Raw genomic sequence first — 19025 nt, 5'->3', positions numbered from 1 at the left:
GAGCTCACTGGAGCAGGTGCTCAGGAATGATCTGTAGGTCTCATATTCCTTCTGCAGATAGCATAGGGGATTCTGTCACCAACATGTTGGCTTTTGTGTCTCTAACCATTATGTACTAATGCTCCTCATGAATAGGGATTTTAAGCACCTGATTCAGGATTTTGGTTTCCATTAGGTAGGAAGGCTGTAGCCTTGCAGCACTTAACTCCCAAGACTCCAAAGGAGGGATCTTAAGTTGCTAACCCATAGAGTCTGAAGAAACTTTGACTTTTTGTAGCTAGATATTCAACTTTTACCAGTATTTAGGATAACCTTTTTTTACTTGCACTTGACTGGGGGACTGCAATTTCTCCTTTCTCAGGCGAATCATACTATCATGGTTCCTGCCTTCATGACCTCAAGAATAGATACACATATTGCACAGTACTTGGGGCTCTATGTTACATCACTTCAGAAACTAAAGGTAACACACCAATGGGTTGTTGTTTCTCTCCTGTACCTTTCCCTGGTGAGGAATAAGATCCGGGGATAGTCCATAGAATAAGTAAACTGTTCAACCAAACAACATTGCTGATAAATCATTTCCACAGAATTGCGTTTCCAGTGTAATTTGCAACAGAAGGCACGTTCACATGATAGGGCTGAAAGGCTTGTAGCCATATGAAATATCTTTCTCCTAAACCTGGTAATTGTTTTTGTCTAGGATTTACAGTGGAAAATCACTGTTGTTGGTCCTCTCAACAGCCATTTTAGATGAGGGCATCTATCTTTATCATTTTCAAACAGAAATGTCATGCCCACCACGTTCAGTTACTGTGCATCACTCCTGTTTGATAGGGTTGGACGTTGGTCTTTGAAAATGCTTTGAGTACCCTGAAAGTGTGAAAGTTAAGGACAAAACTTACCCTAGACAGATAACAAGAGGGTGCTGGGGGCATTGCCTCCTTCCCCGGTGAATGAGAGCAAATTTAGCTGAATTAGTCTACATGCTTTTTCTCTACATGTGTAAGCTCAAAGATTTGTTCTGAATATAGGAACAACTTGATTTTCCCATGTTCCCAACAGCATGAGAATAAGTTTTCAGAAAACACCCAGCTCTCTTAGCTGCCGACATGTTTGGAAAGAGTCCGATAAAGCTTTTGCCCGGAGAAGCCTCACAGGCTCTGTGTGAGACAAAACTCAGACAGGTCGTATGGCATAACCAGTAGCTCAGATGTTTCTGTGGTAAACCACCATGTTATTTTAAGAGCTGCTGTTTTTTGCCACTCTGTTAATGTTCCCAGCTGTTTACTTGTTCCCAGGTGGGAAATCAAATGCTGGGAGAGCCGGGTTGGGCTGCAGCGTGACTTGGCGCCCATCAACATATTCCTTTGAAGGAAGGACCTGGCAAACAGCGCTACATGGGATCATGCCTTAAATATGCACATGTAAATATACAAACTTCAGTCCTGAGGAGTAATTTATCTGAAATGACTACTTGCTTGTTCCCAGGAGAGTAAGAAAAGAAAGCATACAGGTAGTAGGAAAAAGTGTCATTGCACGGTGAGTCTTCCTTATCATTTGCTCTCAATACTGCCTGGATTCTGTAGGGTCAGGCAAATATCCTGCATCCTATTTGGTCTCAGCACTATTGTAAATTGGGACCATCTCCACTGAAGTCACTGGAGAAACTTTAGATCCCATTTTATTCATTTGAATTTTTTATTTAGAATGAGGTTCTTTGGAATGTGCTACATTAAGAATAAACATTTTGTGTCCTACTGTATAGCATTGGTTTACCTAGAGCTAAAAGCTTGCTTCGTATACCTACACTTAGGAGCCGTTCTGCAGTGACTTCCCTTATACGCTGAGGAAGTTGAGTTGGAGTAACTCCAGTTACAGTGTGTGACATGATGCAACCTTATTGCAGCTCATCTGCAGCAATAACACATATTGCAGCAGAAATGTAAAGAAACAGAAATAGATTTTGGTTTCGTAGAATTTGGATTTGAACTCTGAGCATGCATATGATTTGTGACAAAAGCCATTAAATTATTTTAATGCTAGATATGGGGGAACTGATATCATGGTAATGTAACCTTTATCTAGATATTAAATTCCCATTTATTTTGCCGTGTAAGATTGATTACATAATGAGCTACAGAATTTTGTATAGCTACTAAATCAACAATATATATAAGACTTTGCGTGGTCTGGGAAGGAAGCCTCTGGATCCATCCTTTCCCTGTTACACAGAAGGAAGAGTTCAGGGAATATGAAACTAGTCATTGTGTTGGAGGAAGTGGTCTTAGGAAAACAAAGAGTCTTAAACACATCCATGCCCCTACTCAGTTTCTGGCTGAGCCACTGATTTTCTGTGCAATTCTGGACAAATCATTTAGCTTATATCTGTAGTATATAATGTAGGATCCTGCAGAAATACCCACAGTGACTTTGACTGAACTTTGAGAACTATTTTTTTCCTCACCTCACTGAAATTTTCAGGTCTTAAAAAGCTGGGACAGGTCACAAAAATCATGTGGTACTGGGGTAATAAACTGTACATTTATCAAATCAGGTAGAAGACACCAAACCATTGAAACTCTTGAGGCAAGATATTTTGGTTGGTTGGTTTGTTGTTGGTTTGTTTTTGGAAAGAAAAAAGCAAATACCTTAATAGGAACAGGGAATTTTAGAAAATAAAAACTCTTCTTATTTCTAAACCTGTTTTCCTTAGATAAAATGGAATTTCTTAGAAAATTGCACCACGGAATTAAGTGGCTGTAGATCTGGAAACAAGCTTTTTTCTGTATTTGTTGTTGCCCTTCTGCCTGTGTATGCATGGGACCATGAGTGTGCCAGGGTAGAGTGTAAACTAAACTTGGCCTGGCTGGTTCAATGTCCTTGTCAAAACGATTTTGCTATGTGTTTGGGGGAAGAGCAAACTGACCTTGCTGGCCTGTGTCTCAGGATCGGGAGTGTCTGTTGTTCCAGTTAGGGACCCTGGTGGCCAGCTCAGGCTCTGGTATCAGCAAGGGCAGCCCCAAAGCTTGCTGAGTTTCACTGTAGCTGACAGAGCTGCTGCCATTTCAGCAGTCACTCTGGGTCCTTGCAAAGATCTAAGTGCATCCCAGCACAATTCATGGGTCCCCTTGGATTAGAAAGGCTGCAAACTGGGAGTGACAGAATGGCTCCTGGGCTTCCCCCAGGCTCCTGCCATCCCTTCCTCACCTCTGCATGAAACCCCACATGGTCGGGCACACAAGATGTCTCAGATGAGCTACTCCCACAACACAGATGTGGCAGTACGTGGTCACTGAGTGAGTAGGGGGACTTGGTTCTCTCTAGTAAGGAAACCTTTAGTGCAGTCTGCTGGTAGGAGATGCTCTGGCTGCTGCTTGGCCCTGCCACATCTCCCCACTGTGACACCTGACCATTATATGCTGCCCGTGACCCACCAGTTTGGGGCCTGGGGTCAGGGATGAATCTGGCTTTGGGAGGCAGGTGCTGTGGCAGGGAGCTAAGCTGGAGACAAATGAGCAAATGTTAAAGATATCTGATAACTTTGTGCACTTCTGGAAAGTCCTTACGGCTGTTAGCCCCCAGTAAGAGGGGGACAGAAGGGGAAGGAGAAGTCACCTTAAGCCAGTGGGAAGGGGCCATACAATAGCAACAAAGTGAGCCTGCTCTTCTGTGAAATCTTTTCTCATCTGAAAAAAGTCAATTGTAAGTTTACAATCTCACTTTTCCATGTTTGCATGAGAATAAGTCTATCAAATACTCTGCAGAAAGTGAATGAAGCATTTGTGTAAACAACAGCATTTTAAAATATGAACTAAAAATCTAGGAAGCCTTTGTACACCCAGCTTTGCTAGCCCCCTTTTAGCTGCTCTAAGGCCATTTCATAAAGTTCTTTTTTTACTTTTAAAAAAAGCTTGTATTGTTACCATGTTTGTGCTCTGGTATTTTTGCTTTGCCTCATAGGGAATAGCTGTTTTTATGCTAACCCTGCAGTTCAGTGTCTGATCCTACAGTCTTCTTTCTGACTGAATCTCTCTGATCTTACATGAGCAAATATCTTGCAATTACATTTCACAATAATTGCAAAGACACTGTAATAAACCACAGCAGAACTAGTTCTGGTGATGGTGGAGAATTATGAGAAATGCTATATGAAAGCAAGAAAGCAAGCTGTAAGAAGTTGGTTTTCAGAGGCAGAAGAAGAAAACACAGAGTGCAACAGTGGGCTGAACAATTCAGAGGTGGAAGGATATTCTGATTTTGCTAAAAGCAACAGTAGCATTGATGCTTTGCTCTTTGCTTTGTATTCTTTCCTTTTTTTTCTCTCTCTATATTGGACATACAGACATTTTAAAGCAAGATAAGACTATCTCATTTCTCTGTATTATTGTAGGGGATATTTCTTATTGGTTCAAATGCAGTGGTTTCTTTCCAGATGCAAGATGAAAAGCCTCCACCCCCAGTTTTGAGTAGGAATAGCTTCCTCAGGAGCAGGTCAGATACTTGGCTAAATATTCCAGGCAGTTCTTTTAGAATGAGATTGTAGTTGTGATACAGGTGGCAATTGCACAAGCACTGAAGGTGCTTGCATTCAGTATTCTTGCAGGTAGGTTACCTTGTGGGTAAAAAACTTGCAGGTTGTTTTTTTAGTGATGCACTATTGCTATTTAGGAGACTGCTTAGTTTCATGGGAAAAATTGTACAAAGTAGTCTGCACAGGTGTTGGCTGATATTTATGTAACAACAACAAATACTAGAGCAGGAACTCAGATCCAAATTCCTATGAATTTCAGGAATATTCCGATCCTGTTTCTAATCTGTGCATTTTTGATTTGTCTCTAGCAAATACCAAAGGCATTATTTAAGTATAAGATAGTTTCTTTAATAGTTACCACAATCTTTTTCTGAGCAAGTTGCCCCCGAAAAAGTTTCTATGTATAATGAGAGGTGCCTGTATAACCATACAGACTTGCAAATTGGAAGAAGTGTTTTGCATGTGATAACTACGCAGTAGTACAGAAGACAATCTGGAATAGTTCAGCCACCATCCCTCACCTTTTTATAATTAGTTACCTTAGTTTAGATGCCAAACATAGAAAATTTATCCTTCTGAACTGCCATTTCCTATTACTATTTGACAGCCTTAATTTCATTATATGCTGTAAAAAAGATGTCTGCAAACTCCGCTAAAGAAACAGTTGTCTTAGAAAAGTAGCTAAAGCATGTGAGGGTTAAATGTAACATTTTCCCATGTGTCATTCGCCCGACTTAGAATTCTTTAATAGATACTGAGCAGCGCAGAACTGAAAGTGCTTTTAATTTCAGTGCTTTGTATATTTACAGAGGGATTACAACAAACTTCTACACTTTATCTACATTTTAATAGGTCAGTGTGAACATATGAAGTGTATTAAGGTGGACTGCCTTACTTATTAAACTTACGTGAATTCGTCAAAAGTCCTTAGCAGTTGTATGCAATAGGGGCTGGAAAGCCATGCATGATTGAGGTCATGCATCCAGCCAGTTTGTAAGATGATCCCTCTGTACCGAGCCATCAGCCATCCTTAGCATAGGGGCGCACTCATACACGCATTCCTGTCAAGTCATCTTGTGAAAGGCTGCTTGCTTCCAGCTTGGCTTGAAAGTGCAACCTTAATAAAACTCACTGAAGTCTGAGAGAAAATAGCAGTTCTGCAGCAGATAGTGCAGGGGAAAGAGACTGGGATATGCATATGCAGCTGACTAAAGCAGGCTACATGCTGGACTGTAACAGAGAGGAAACAATAAATCTTAACTACTATGCAATAAATATTCCCAATTTTAACTAAGGAAGCTATCCTCATAGTGAAATTAAAAAAAATAACAGTTTATCCAAGCTTGATTACTAAAGTGTGCTTCTCCAGTCCTTTTTCCAAAGACTTTAAGGGAAATTAAGAACAAATTTAAAGAAAGAGGAAGAAAAAGTTTTTCTTAAAGTAGGAAAGGAAAGTAATAATAACATGTCAGTTTTCCTTTCCTTTGCTTTCCTGGCAGCGATTCTTGCTCATATAGGCTGTAATAACCAGCGTCGCGGTCCAGAAGCCAGTGGGAGAAGATTTAACCGGATTCAGCATGGGCAGTGTACCTATACTTTCATTCTGCCAGAACAGGATGGGAACTGTCGTGAAAGCACGACAGACCAGTACAACACAAATGCTCTTCAGAGAGATGCTCCTCACGTGGAACAGGATTTCTCTTCCCAGAAACTGCAACATCTGGAACATGTGATGGAAAATTACACTCAGTGGCTGCAAAAAGTAAGTGTTTCTTTTTTTCATTTTACACTAAATGGATTTTTTGGTGATGCTTATGCTGTTCAAAGTTTTCATTAGTTTCTATGAGAACTGAGGTAATAAGGATTGATCTAGTTCGTGGCTGTGTAGGGGAGAAATGTTTCAGCCAGAGTGCACCCTGCTTACTGACATTGCTCTTGGGAGCAGAATTTTCTTCACGTTACTGAAAGATGCAACTTCTTAAAGCTTTATCTCAAGAGACGTGTTTGTGAGCCAGAGAACACAAAAATCCTCCAGAGACTCTAATGACAGAACTTATTAAGTATTCCTATAAACTCTACTTATAGTTCACAGCTTCAGAACAGATGCCATAGAGGATACCTGCTACTCTGACAGCAAAAGGGAGCATTTAAAAAAATCAGCATTTAAAGGCACTGAGTTAAGAATATCATTGTTTCTCCATAAACAGATCCTGTAATACTATTCTACCCAGCTAATTGCTGGAAAGAAAGAAGAAAGTATATAGGCATTCACACTCCTAAAACATCACAGTAAAACTCTTTAACTGTGTAGATTACACTGGACTTGACACAGCCTGTTTTAATTTGTGTGTGTGTGTGTGCATTCTTTCATAGAAAGGGAAAAATGGGTTTGAAGGTGTTGCAGTAACTTAGCAAAAGTAATTATTTTTAAGAATTTGTGCAATAGCTCTAAACTTCTAGTGAACTTTTCAGTATTTTACGTATGAGCTGAAGTTTGGGCCTGAAAAGACTTAAATATGTGAATAATTTCACTCATATGAGCAGTCCCATTCACCTCTATGGGATCACTCACTTGTGTAAAATTACATACCTTGCAGGATCTTGTCCATGTCTTGGTAATGAAAATGCCTTGGGATAGCTGACCAGTAAAAATAAATAAGCAAACAGTCTTTGTATATAGTCATTTGTAATATTCTCATTCTCACACTAGCATTATGACCTGGCAAAACTTAGAAAATTGAGCAATTGAGTGATGCAGCTACTCATGTAAGATGGCACAAGAAAACTGCTGTATGTACTCATTTGAGAGATACATGATTTAACTCTAACACAAGTTCATACTAAGAATGAACATCAACAAAAATCTAGTGAAGACGCTACTAGGTGGGCTAAAACTCCATATTAGCATAGTTACTCTTACCTATCTCATTTACAAGTTTTGTTTCATCCAGACAGTATACAAGACAGAAATATGTTAAAAAGCATATACAGCCATCCCCATCCCTCTAACCCTACTAAAATCTTTAGAGAGGATTTCCTGATCTTTTGGTAAATTAATTGTGCTCTTTGCATATCTGGCTCTAGCAAGAGAGAAAAGACTCTGTCCAGTAAACATGTGACTATAAACCAAAATATAACCAAGCATTTCTTTTTTAGACTACTTTCCGCATTTTTTAATATCTTGGTCTGCTTTGGGGAATATAGGGCTGGAAATGAGGGGATGTCTTTTATAGAGGAAAGCATTTCTTAAGAAATTATTTTACTGTACCTTGGGAGGCTGAGGCAAGCACTAAAAAGAGGAAAGTTGTTATCTGTGTTTATGCACACATGAGTTTACTTGAGCAAATCGCCTGCTGAATCATGCTTATAAGACTTTACTTATTCTGTGTTTGTCCACTAGAGACTGAACTAAGATCACTGTTTCACTGTGAACTGAACATGAAGAAATATGAGTCTCTGGAGTGTGAATGTCTGAGTTAGGGTTAGTCCTCTGGCACTTTGCAGGGAAGTGATTAAACAGGTAGGAAGCCCAATGAAAGGAGTTTGTATTTGAGGACTGTTTTCTTCTGTAGTGATTGTAAAACTGGTTATGGGCAGAACCATCCCCCTCCTCCTTTCCTTCCCAGCCCCCAACCCTCTGCTCCCAGGGGTTTACACAAAACTGGGATTGTGCACGGATCCCCATGTGTCAGTTTTCCCTGGAATGAAAGGACCCATTTCTATATGTGATGGAGTATGGCTCACTCTGAACAAATGAGGCTGATGCAGCTCCATTATAGCATCTCTGAATACTGAATTTGCTTTGTTGCTGTTGCCATTACAAAGCATCTCAGCTATAACTCATTTCATTTCAAAACAAGCATAATGCTTAAATGTAATGAATATATTATGTAGATATCTCGCATCGCATTTATTTTTCCAGCTAGATTTTTAATATCAGATATAGCTGCTGCTACACTAAACAGCATTTTGCAATGCACCTGCTGTGAGCAAAGTAAAGAATAATTAATGTTTATAGGTCTAAGACTGGAAGTGAATAGTTATAATAAGAAATAATGTTTAAGAATTTGAGATATATTCTGACTTACATAAAGGAAATATGTTTATTACTTCAGGTAATATATATAACTTCCATTAAAATTGTACATAGACAATGTTTAGCAGGGTGAATTATTTTCTCAGCACAAATGCTAGCCTGCAATATTGAAAGAGTATTTATTAAGAAAGTTTGTAAGAATCATGGTTTGCTTAAATCTGTAGTATTTTAATTTAAAAATGTTTTTCCTTGATATCTAAACTAGCAGATTTCTAGAAGCAAAACAAGTATTCTTTTTTTTTAAAAAAGGCAATTTTTTAATGCTTAAAACCAAAAGTGTTTCTTTGATGACCTACAAGCTTGATTATAGATAAAAATGCGCTTGCTTGGGGAGCCAATTACAGGCAATTAAGTCCCAGCCTTGTCCATTAGCATTTGCATATCTATAGTCAGCGTAACTGGGATTGGTTGGCAAACCAGGGACACGGCAAAATGCTCTGCGCAGAAACTACTCAGAAGAAGATGACTTGGTAAACATTTTTAGAGGTTTTCCTAGAACTGTTTATTTTAATACCGGATAACTTTCCCCATTGTTTAAGCTTAGGCTTCATTTCTGCAATATGTTTATACTAATAGTTCAAAACAAACAGTTCATCACATTTTCTTTCTTGCAGTAACTGACTGGCACACGTGATACTGTTTGGTATTTAATTGCAGTGTCTAAGTATTGCCAAAGAGGAGTTACATGAAATGTTATCATCATGTCTTCCTTGGGAACTTTCTGTTAGTCAGCTTGCTGAACTTAACGGTATCGATGGACTCAGTATACATTCAGGATAGCTATATAGATGAGTGTTTCATATACTTATCCCTCAGTCCAAATAGTAGTAATAATTGTTATTACAGTAATAAGTGAGTTTTACATGGTCCACTCTTTTTTTTCTGATCATTACCTAAGCAGAATACCATAAAACTTTAAAATGAATGCTTAGTAATAGTATACTATAAGAAGCTAACACAGACGTACAAGTTTGAGTTGAAAGTGAACCACAATCATTCCGGTCAGCCAGTATCCAAACTTTGATTTTTTTTTTTTTTCCTTTTCTCTGCAAATATTGATGGCACCACTACACTTAAACCAAATAAAGAAGCTTCAACTCACTTCCGTTTGAGTTGAAAGTGAACCACAATCATTCCGGTCAGCCAGTATCCAAACTTTGATTTTTTTTTTTTTCCTTTTCTCTGCAAATATTGATGGCACCACTACACTTAAACCAAATAAAGAAGCTTAACTCACTTCCCGTTTCCCTTCAAAGTGCCTGTGCTTTCACCAGGTATAACAGAAGAAGTATAAAATGATGAACTGGATTCAGTCATTAAAGAAAGAAATTATGAGCAATTTTTCTGGGGTACCTGTAGATGTTTGATAGTCTACTTCAAAGTTCATTCTTACCATGGTTTTGATAAATTATTTGTCTATGGCATTCTCTGTGCTCTCTGTTGACTTCCTTATTTTGCAGAAGTAACATCTCAAGTGCTTACTTGGGTTTTAAACTTGTAAGGAATCTAGGTTTTGAGGGGGACCGGTCATTGTATAGAAAAAGCTGGCTTTTGGAAAGACTGGTGTCTGCCACTGTGTGCTGTGGCTCCCTTGAAAGTCTGCTCCTCTCTGCTGTCTTTACCAGCAGGGCTTAGCACTGCAATGAGGTAGTAATAATATGCTTAGGTGTGTGGAGTGGCTGGATTTTGCCTTGGATTTTATATGGTTTGCTGAAGATGGGAAAACTCCTTACATATCACTCTTGCTGTGAAGCTGTGTGAAAGTGTGACAGAGCCTGCCCTGAAGAGGACAGATCTAAAGAGCCATCATAATATCCTATGAGGCAAATTTATATTAATATAAAGATGGAGGTAGCCATAGTGTGTGTAAAATTTTGTCACATTAAGAAACCAATTTTCCCTAGCTGAACTATTACAAGAAATAGTAAAAATTCCATCTTATTTACGGTTATGTCTCACTGGGCATTTTGTAATGTAACATGTGACCTTAAAGTCCACATAATATTTGGATGTTAAGTGCAACCAGGAGATCCATGATGAACTCCTGTTAATTTTCACAAACAAAAGCAGGTCATTAGATTTGGAATCTGCCATTCTGTTTGTATGACCATTACTAACATGGCTCTGTAAGGAATGGCTTTCCAGTAAATCTTTAATTTTTCAAGGTGGACCAGGGCTAAAAGGAAACAATGAGAAAGCTTCATCCAAAACTGCCCACTAGCCTCCTATTTGGCATCCAGCTTGAACCTGGCTTTCTTGTCTAGACCCAGAAGCTGTTTACTATTCTAGGTGCTCCTTTTTGCTTTGGAGTCAATGAATTCTCATATCCAAAGAGCCTCATCCTAGTGACATTTGAAGTGCAGTTCCAACAAACAAGCTGCAGAACAAATGGTGGGATTCAAATTAGTAGGATTACTTACGTAGTATGTATAGATATACATACACATATATATATGTATAAGGGTATATATATACCCTTATACTCAAAGGGTAAGTATATATAAAAGCCAAATTTAAGGAGCAAAAATAAGTTCATGGAAACAAATCGGTCCTAAGAAAATTCACATTTGAGTGTAAAACCAAAATTGCTTATTTACCTCCAAAATATCTCTTGGCCAATAATATGCCTGCATTTCAAAGCTTTATTAATCATACTGCGAAAGTCCTTGGGATATTCTGAGGTACCCACAGAAAGAGGCAAGACTTCAAATGTGGAAATGCTTGAAAGCTTTACATTATTGGGGGATAACTTATTTGGCAATGTTTTTTTTTTAAGAGGCAGAAGAATCAGAGAAGTAGACTGAAGAGCAGCCTCACATGTTGCCACATTTGGTAGCAAATTGCTTAAAAAAAAATATTTCCCATGCTTGTACAGAAGGCTTTATCATAATGTACAGTAGAACCTGAATGTGTTTACTTTCAGTGATGACAGCTGTAATTAGGAACTTTCTGGTAACAATATAATATTACATTTATTAGTCATCAGAACTGTCCAACCAACATGCCCAGTGGGAGATCTCATTTGGAGCACTGAGAGTTTTTCTAAATGAAACTGATATAAAGTAAATGGCGTGTCATTTTGAGGGTGCTGAGAACTCATCGTTCCCATTCCCTTCTGTGGTTTGGAAGCAATCTCTACTTCACAGTGCTGGGTGCCTTGGAAAAGAAAAAAAAAGACAGCCTATGTGGGAAAAGTATAGAGCTCGGTATTTTAGGTCTGCATCATCCCACCCAAACTTCTGGCCAAAATCCAGATACCCAAGATAGGTTTTTCTTTGCTGCGGGGACTCTCTCAGTGCTGTGTCAAGAGACAGTAGCAAGCCCAGAGGAAGAGCCAGCCATCTGAACTGTCCTGTGGAAGTCCCTGCCTCTCTTCATTGACTCCAGGGAAATCCTGAGCGGCTTGCTTCCTGATTTAAATGCCTCAGTTAAGTGGGATGGATTTAAGCTTTACTTCTGTCCATGGCTGTAGCATAGACTTCCCTTGTGACTGCAAGAAAATCGTAAACTTTAAGTATTCCTGTTTCCCTTTTCTAACACAGATATAGTACTACTACTCAATTTCACAAGGCTGTTGGGAGGCTTAATACATTATTTTTTGTGTTGCTTTTGGAGTCCTTCTGGTGGAACGTATTTTGTGCTATTAATAGTTTATGTATGATAATAATGCTTTCAATGTTTACAGAAAACAATGTGAGATTAAAAAATTAAAGGAAATTAGTTTTAAAATGAGTAACAAATAATTTATAAAAAATGAGCAGATAAATACAATGGCTATGCATCTATAATGCTAAGTACATTTTGCAGGTTGCAGCTGAGTAAATGGATTATATATGTGCTGCTAACAGTGAGAACGGTCCTCATTCTTGCAGTGTTCTTAAAACCCATCAAGCAGCTGCTGCTCCAACCTGCATCTAAGATAAATAGTACTGTAGCTTAGTCTTGTACAGATTCTCAGGAAGACCAGTGAGTTAGCTTTTCAGAGCTATTGTTACCAGCAACTTTGAATAAACTTGTCATTATCAAAACTGCACTTACTTGTGTCATTTATTGCAAGCATATCCTGAAAGGTGAAGATACTTAACAACCTGCTTGTATTCATCTCAATTTACAGTTCAGCTTAGTTCAGTCCTCTTTGTATTTGCAATAAGATGCAAACAAGGAAGAGCTACTAAATGAGGACCTTCTAGAACCAGTACCATGGTTTCAGCTGTGCTGCAAATGTCATCTTCAGCACCAGCAGCTCAAGTGTCTTGAATAAACAGCCCTGGTGTAAAAGTCTTCCCAGTAGCGTAAGGATTTCCTCTCTTGTTAAAGGGTTGAAGTTTGATCAGGAAAAGGGTATTGAAATAGTTTCATATTTCATAGGAAGGGTTCTTTTTCTTATGAAACCTTAACCTTAACACAAGGTTATTCTTGTGTAACCACATGTGCATATTTTAGACAGTATTATGAAACACCAGGGTGGTAAATATTCACTTGGAAGGGTAACTTAGAAATGCCATAAATTGTTACATATTTGTACTACATTCTCACTAATGTTCCTGCACAAAGATCAAGCTTTGCTTTTCATTACCCTAGTTAGGAATCAGGTTAATCAAAAACAGTGTAAGTCACTCCTAAACTGGGATAAGAGGTCTACCCAGGGACTTGCACCAGTTTGATTATCCCTGTTTAAAACTGATGCAAGTCAAACTAGTGCAACTTCCTTGTCTAAACAAGACCCAACATTGGGGCTATGCTCAACATTGAACAAACATATGGGTACAGACAGTGAAAGCAAGACAGGTATAGCACCAGCTGGAAAGATGCTCAGGTTGCACTATTCTACCTGTCTAAAAATGGTTTGCTTTCAGAATTAAAACAAACCAACCAACCAAAAAAAAAAAGGATTAAGATAATTTCATAATCCCTCAGAGGAAGTCATATAGAAAATCAGTATTCTAGGCCACAGAGCTACATGATTGAAAGAAATTTCTTATACTCCCTTGACTAGCTTCTAGGAGCAGAAATGAAAAAAAGAAAAAAAATCCAGCAAGAAAAGGGTAATCATTAGAAAACGATGCTAGTTTTATGGTGGAATAGGTGTGTCTTTAGCAAAGGTACTTTAAAGGTCTGTTATATGGTAGACATGGTCAGTCACATGATCTGTGTTACTATTCCTGTCTTAAAAGAGAGAGAAATAGGCTGAAAGTGCAGATAAGATCTTGCAGTTGGAAAATCTGGGTTGAAGATCGATGAGTAAAAAGTGGCTGATCAAAACTTCTGTAAGAAGTCTGCAGAATTCCTTTCCCTTGGACATCTCGCCCTGGTGCGTGAGTGTGTGCACACATACACGCATGCACGTACACACATATATACGCCTTTAGATTTTTGGAGTGTTTGGTGTTAAGGTACATGGAAATCTGTTTCTAAATGTTGTGTCTTAAATCCATTCTTGTGTTTTATGCCTACTTACCTGCTGTCAATCTGTTGTTCTCCTGGAATTGACCTGTTGGCTCAAAAAACCTAGAAGAGTTGGTAGCAAGATGAAACCTTGTGTATTTTACATGCATTAATTCTGTCCGCATACTGTGTTGCCGATAAATTATAAGTGTGTCTTTGCTTTTGTCCTTTCCAGAATGTATATGAAGCAAGAATTTTCATATATTCTGGAAAAAATATTGGAACTTTGCACTCCCCATCCCAGACATGTTTCTGTCCTTACATGTGCATATGTTGCAAGGCAAACCTGATTGTGCTTTGTGCATGCATGGCATCTGCTTCTTTAAAAGGATTTGGCATAACTATATAGTTATAATTTTTCATCAGGTCTTCTGGGAATTTTTATTTGTTGGAGTAAATTCTTGCCATTTGTCATGTTTTGTCTAGTTGTCTTGTTGCAAATAATGTACCAGCCTTCTCTTCTGCAATAGGAATGTATGGGAACAACCAAAATCCACTTGTTCCAGTTAACAGAATTCCCTTCTGACTCTGTTCTGCCTAAGGATTTGGATCCTGGCATTCTTTCTCCTTCCCCTGTACCAAGCAGGCAAATAAGCTTGAGAGATTACCCTAGAGATAGGATAAACTCTGAGCATCCCTGCCAGGAAATTAAGGCAAGACTAGAGAACTGTGGGAGAAAACTGGGGGTATGAGCAGACGACCTTAGAAGGTAATTTGTCTCTTTTTGACAGCATGACTTCTTTCACACTAGAGCATAGATGATCAGATTGGTGCTAATCAATTTTGAATCTAAAAACTATTTCTGCTGCAGGCTGATATGCCGTTTAAAGACTGATCCTGCCTTCTTTCACATCTAAACTTCCTTTAAAGGCTTTCTGTGTGCAAGAGGATTTTCTTGAAAGATATGAAACTTCTGTCTTAGGTATAACATTGTTTAGCAGGCCAGGCTTTTAGTTTCCTCATCCGTGATCCATACCAGCCTAAACTTGCAGAGGAAACTTGAAAGATTTCAAAGAGAAAAGCACTGGTGTCATTTGAGTGCTCCTGCCCTCTATTTTAAATGTTACAACAAGCTTTCAGTCATTATCAAAGGCTCTCCAGCCTTCAAAGTGGGGTTCTTACTTCCTGACTGTAGGTGAAAAAAATCTCATTCTCGATGTGTAAATTTACTATTTTGAGATGTATTTTAATGTTTGACCTTTAATACAATCCCAATCTGCAGAACACATTTTAAATACCCACAAAAATCAAAGGAGCAGTCCTAGTACAATCTCTAGAGATGCTTTTACATTTATCTTCAGGGTTGTGGTAGACTTGCCTGCCCTTTGGATCATATTATTTATGAATGTTTTAAAGTTGTCAGCCTATGCTTATAAAAGTTTATTTTTCTTTCTGAATATCTTGTCTGCAAATATGGTCTTGCACAGTGGAGATTTAGGAAAAAATAATGTAGTTGTTGTTAAATGACGATTTTGTAATTCTTTTTCCTAAGCATTGTATTGAATGAATTTTCAATTTGGATTAAACCACCCATGGCTCTATTTAAATGTGCTGATTTTCACTTTTGTATGTTCAGCTTTGAATAGCTTTAGCAATAATTATCTTCTGGGAGTTTTAGTGCTCATGCAGAAGTCTTTTGCAGGAAAGAGAACTGTATTAAATAAATCTTTTTTTTAAAACTCTCCCATCAGCTCAGTGTGTGGGTAACAGTGAGGGTGAATAATAGGGTCATTTACATGCCTTTCTCTTCTCTCTTCTGAGTCATGCATTTGTGTCTCAAGAAGGCAAGGATCTTCAGATAATTATCACACTATCACTACCAGAGGTCTAGTTCTCCTAAAAAACTAACGTTTTCTATGAAAAATCTGTGTAGAAATGACTTGATATTTCTGAAATCTCACAGAAACACTTTATATACAACCTGGTTCCCTGAAGTCTCCTCCAACACCAAAGGATGCAATGAAGACTGCTACAGCCTTTGAAAATTGGGCATTCATATGTAGAAAAAAGTAGCTGAAATGAGGATTTAGGATCACTGCCATTATCATTTAAGTACTAAGTATATTTATTTGTGTCATAGTTAAATATTTACCCTCTACAGTCTTAATTCATCAGGAAATTCCTGTGGCCTTCTAGGCCAGATCAGCAAGTCAACACAGTAACGGGCAGCCCCCAAACCATGATGCCTTTGGTGCTGTGCCTGGAATTTTGAGGATCTGCTTATAGGGAAAATTGCTCAAAGAGATGACCTAATCTCTTCCTGAATGAACTATTCCCCTTTGTTCCTTGGCTAAAACTTCATACTTCACTCTGTGTGTGACTTACCATAGTGGAGATAAATGGTCAAGGGCCACCTATCTTTCCTGCGTCACTTCTATCCTGTTAATGGGAAAGGCCATCAATGCTCTGCTAGAAAGTTTTTCTGTGTTACTATTTTTGCACGGAGGAGATACGGACTGCAAAATTCTTTGTCACTTTAGCCTGTTAACTACAGAGGTGATGATTAAAGTTGTTTCTCTTCACATTTTTCATGAATGATCCAGTTTGATCTCTTGGCTTTTTCAAGAATTCTGGCTGATGCAATAAATATCCTTTTGTATATTCCTCTGACATTGTTTACCTCCATGACATCGTACAGCTCAACCGTTAGGGCTCTGCCTTCAAGTCAGTTGTTAAAGAATTATTTGTACCTGTTGCAATACCGGAGTTTTATGCAGGGAAGCATAAACAAGACAAACGTATTTGCAGAGGCACACAAGACAACAGGAGTTTGCCAAGTACCAAAGGGTTATCGTTAAAGATGAAGGATGATTACAGCAGAATGAATTCAATAATAATTGGTAAAAGATAAATTTTTATAGTTTGATCTGTTTGATGGGCCATTGTGTCAGTCACCGTACAAAGATATAATACATGGCTCTGTCTACAACTGAGTAGTACCTTGTTGAAGGAGTGATTTCAAATCTTCATTAGCTGAGTTTTGCAGAGAAAGCTGGCTTTGTTTCACACTCCACTGACTTCCCTGAAACCAGGGTATTAGTTGAGTTTCTGCATCTCACCTCACTGGCAAAATGCTTGCACCTCATTGCATGCTTACGTACACTGCTCTAAAGACACAATGTAATGCTTGGGTAAACTATGTGAAATATCTGTGATGAGTTTGTGGGCTGGGTACACTGTAAATGCAATAAGAATATATGTAGCTTTTTCAAGTGCTTTTTTATGATTTTGAATTCCATAAAGTAGTTATGGGACAGGTAACTCCCAAATAAATTGAAGATGAGTTTGTAACTGCGGACTATTGCCTCTTGGAAAGGGTCATCTCAGAGAAAGCATAAGCGACCCGGAGAAAGACTGGAAAGGCTAAACATAAGGTGGGAGGTGGGGGTGGTGCTTCAGAGCAAGAAGTCTGTCTATTTGAGGTTGATAGAGGATTTTTATTTAAAGTCTGACAGGAAGCGTGAAGGTTGCTGTTGTAATCCATAAATTTGTGTGCTGCCCAAGGTGTCAACATGTCACTAAAGCACACACAACAAGATAACCTGTCCTGCAGTGACAGAAAAGTCTGAAAATTACTCTGGTGTACAGCACTATGTTCAGTAAAATGCCCTGACACAATGTAGCTGTAAACTTTTTACTGGCTGTGTGGCCCTATAAAGATCGTAATACTACGTATTTCAGTAGTATTACAGTCTGCTGAAGAAAACTTCATCATAGCTGAGGAAGATTTTATTTAAAATAAGACTGTTTTCATATTTTTAAATAAGAACAGAAAAATTATCTTTTTAAATTTAAGAAAAATATAGGAGTATGAGGCAAAGAATATGTTCAGCAGCATGTTTTAATGAGAAAACCATGAAGTCTCCAAATTTTGCTGGTTATGAAAGTATCGGAAATACAGACGACCCCCAGCTGAAATGTTGGGTAGAACCAGAATGCCATGTGTGGCAGTGCAGGTGGTCACCAACGCATCACTCTCTTACCCGGAATGTTCTTGCAACTGTCAATGACAACCTCAATTGTGTTTGCTGCATATACTTGACCATTAAGTGAAGAAATAACTTACTAGCATCAAGCAAGCACCATGGAGAGTCTGTGATGAGCTAGAGGTCAGAAATACTAGAAAGGCATTTGCGCAAATTTGCCAACTTTAGATTTTGCAAGATCTAAGGACTTGACCCTGAAAATGCCAAGGGCCCTGTTTTGAGTTGATGGTACTCAGAACTTTCCAAGAAAGATCTGGCACATTATAAGCTTTACCCCTATAAAATAAATTGTTTTCATTTCACCATTGGAGAGTGTTATCACAAGCACGTAGCTACTTTTCAGTAGACTTCAACAGGAGGTAGAACTGAGTGGGAATTAGTCTGTTACTCTAAACAAGCACACATCTATTTTATACTTTTGGATAAGTGGATGAGAATGGGAAGTCCAGAGACTTCCTATAGAAGCCTTCCTACAGAGAACAATGTCACAACAATTCAAAGCATCAAAAAAAGGTGAATTATAATTCCTTGCACAGTTCACCTAGGGGATCACATGACCTTAGATACCTTTTTTTTGCCAATGCGTGATAACCAAGATGGCACATGCTGTACTGACCACCAATAATTCTTAAAAACATAAAAATATTTCATTATTGTTATGTATACAGTGAGTGAATAAATTATGCATTTAAGTGATTATACAACGTATTTATATATTGACTTTTAAAGTGTAATGGATGTACCAACATTAAAAAGAGTTATAAAATTAAACACAGACAGAAATAAAAGAATTTGTCTGGAATTCAGGGTCTTAAAGCTAGGATTACTGATTGGATTTCTGTAATGCTAAACCAGTAAGCCAAAAAAAGCGGCAGTTGTTACCTTCTACCTTAATGCCTCCCAGTGCTCCCCGAAAAAAACTGGCATTATGAACCCTAGAAATGGGGGGGGGGGGGGGGAGGGC

At 38.4% G+C, this 19025-nt stretch overlaps 1 protein-coding gene across 1 annotated transcript in view; it reads left to right on the top strand.

Moving 5' to 3' along the window:
* Positions 1 to 5999: 5999 nt before the first annotated feature.
* Positions 6000 to 19025, top strand: part of ANGPT1 (angiopoietin 1) — a 178427-nt gene continuing 165401 nt past the window's right edge. The window contains 2 exon segments of the mRNA XM_019470771.1: positions 6000 to 6296; positions 6908 to 6937. Coding sequence (XP_019326316.1) covers positions 6000 to 6296; positions 6908 to 6937 — 327 coding nt within the window.

The sequence above is a fragment of the Aptenodytes forsteri genome, unplaced genomic scaffold (genome assembly GCF_000699145.1).
Source record: "Aptenodytes forsteri isolate BGI_AS27 unplaced genomic scaffold, ASM69914v1 Scaffold400, whole genome shotgun sequence".
In the NCBI taxonomy this organism is placed as follows: domain Eukaryota; kingdom Metazoa; phylum Chordata; class Aves; order Sphenisciformes; family Spheniscidae; genus Aptenodytes; species Aptenodytes forsteri.
This window is presented reverse-complemented; position numbering and strand designations above follow the sequence as displayed.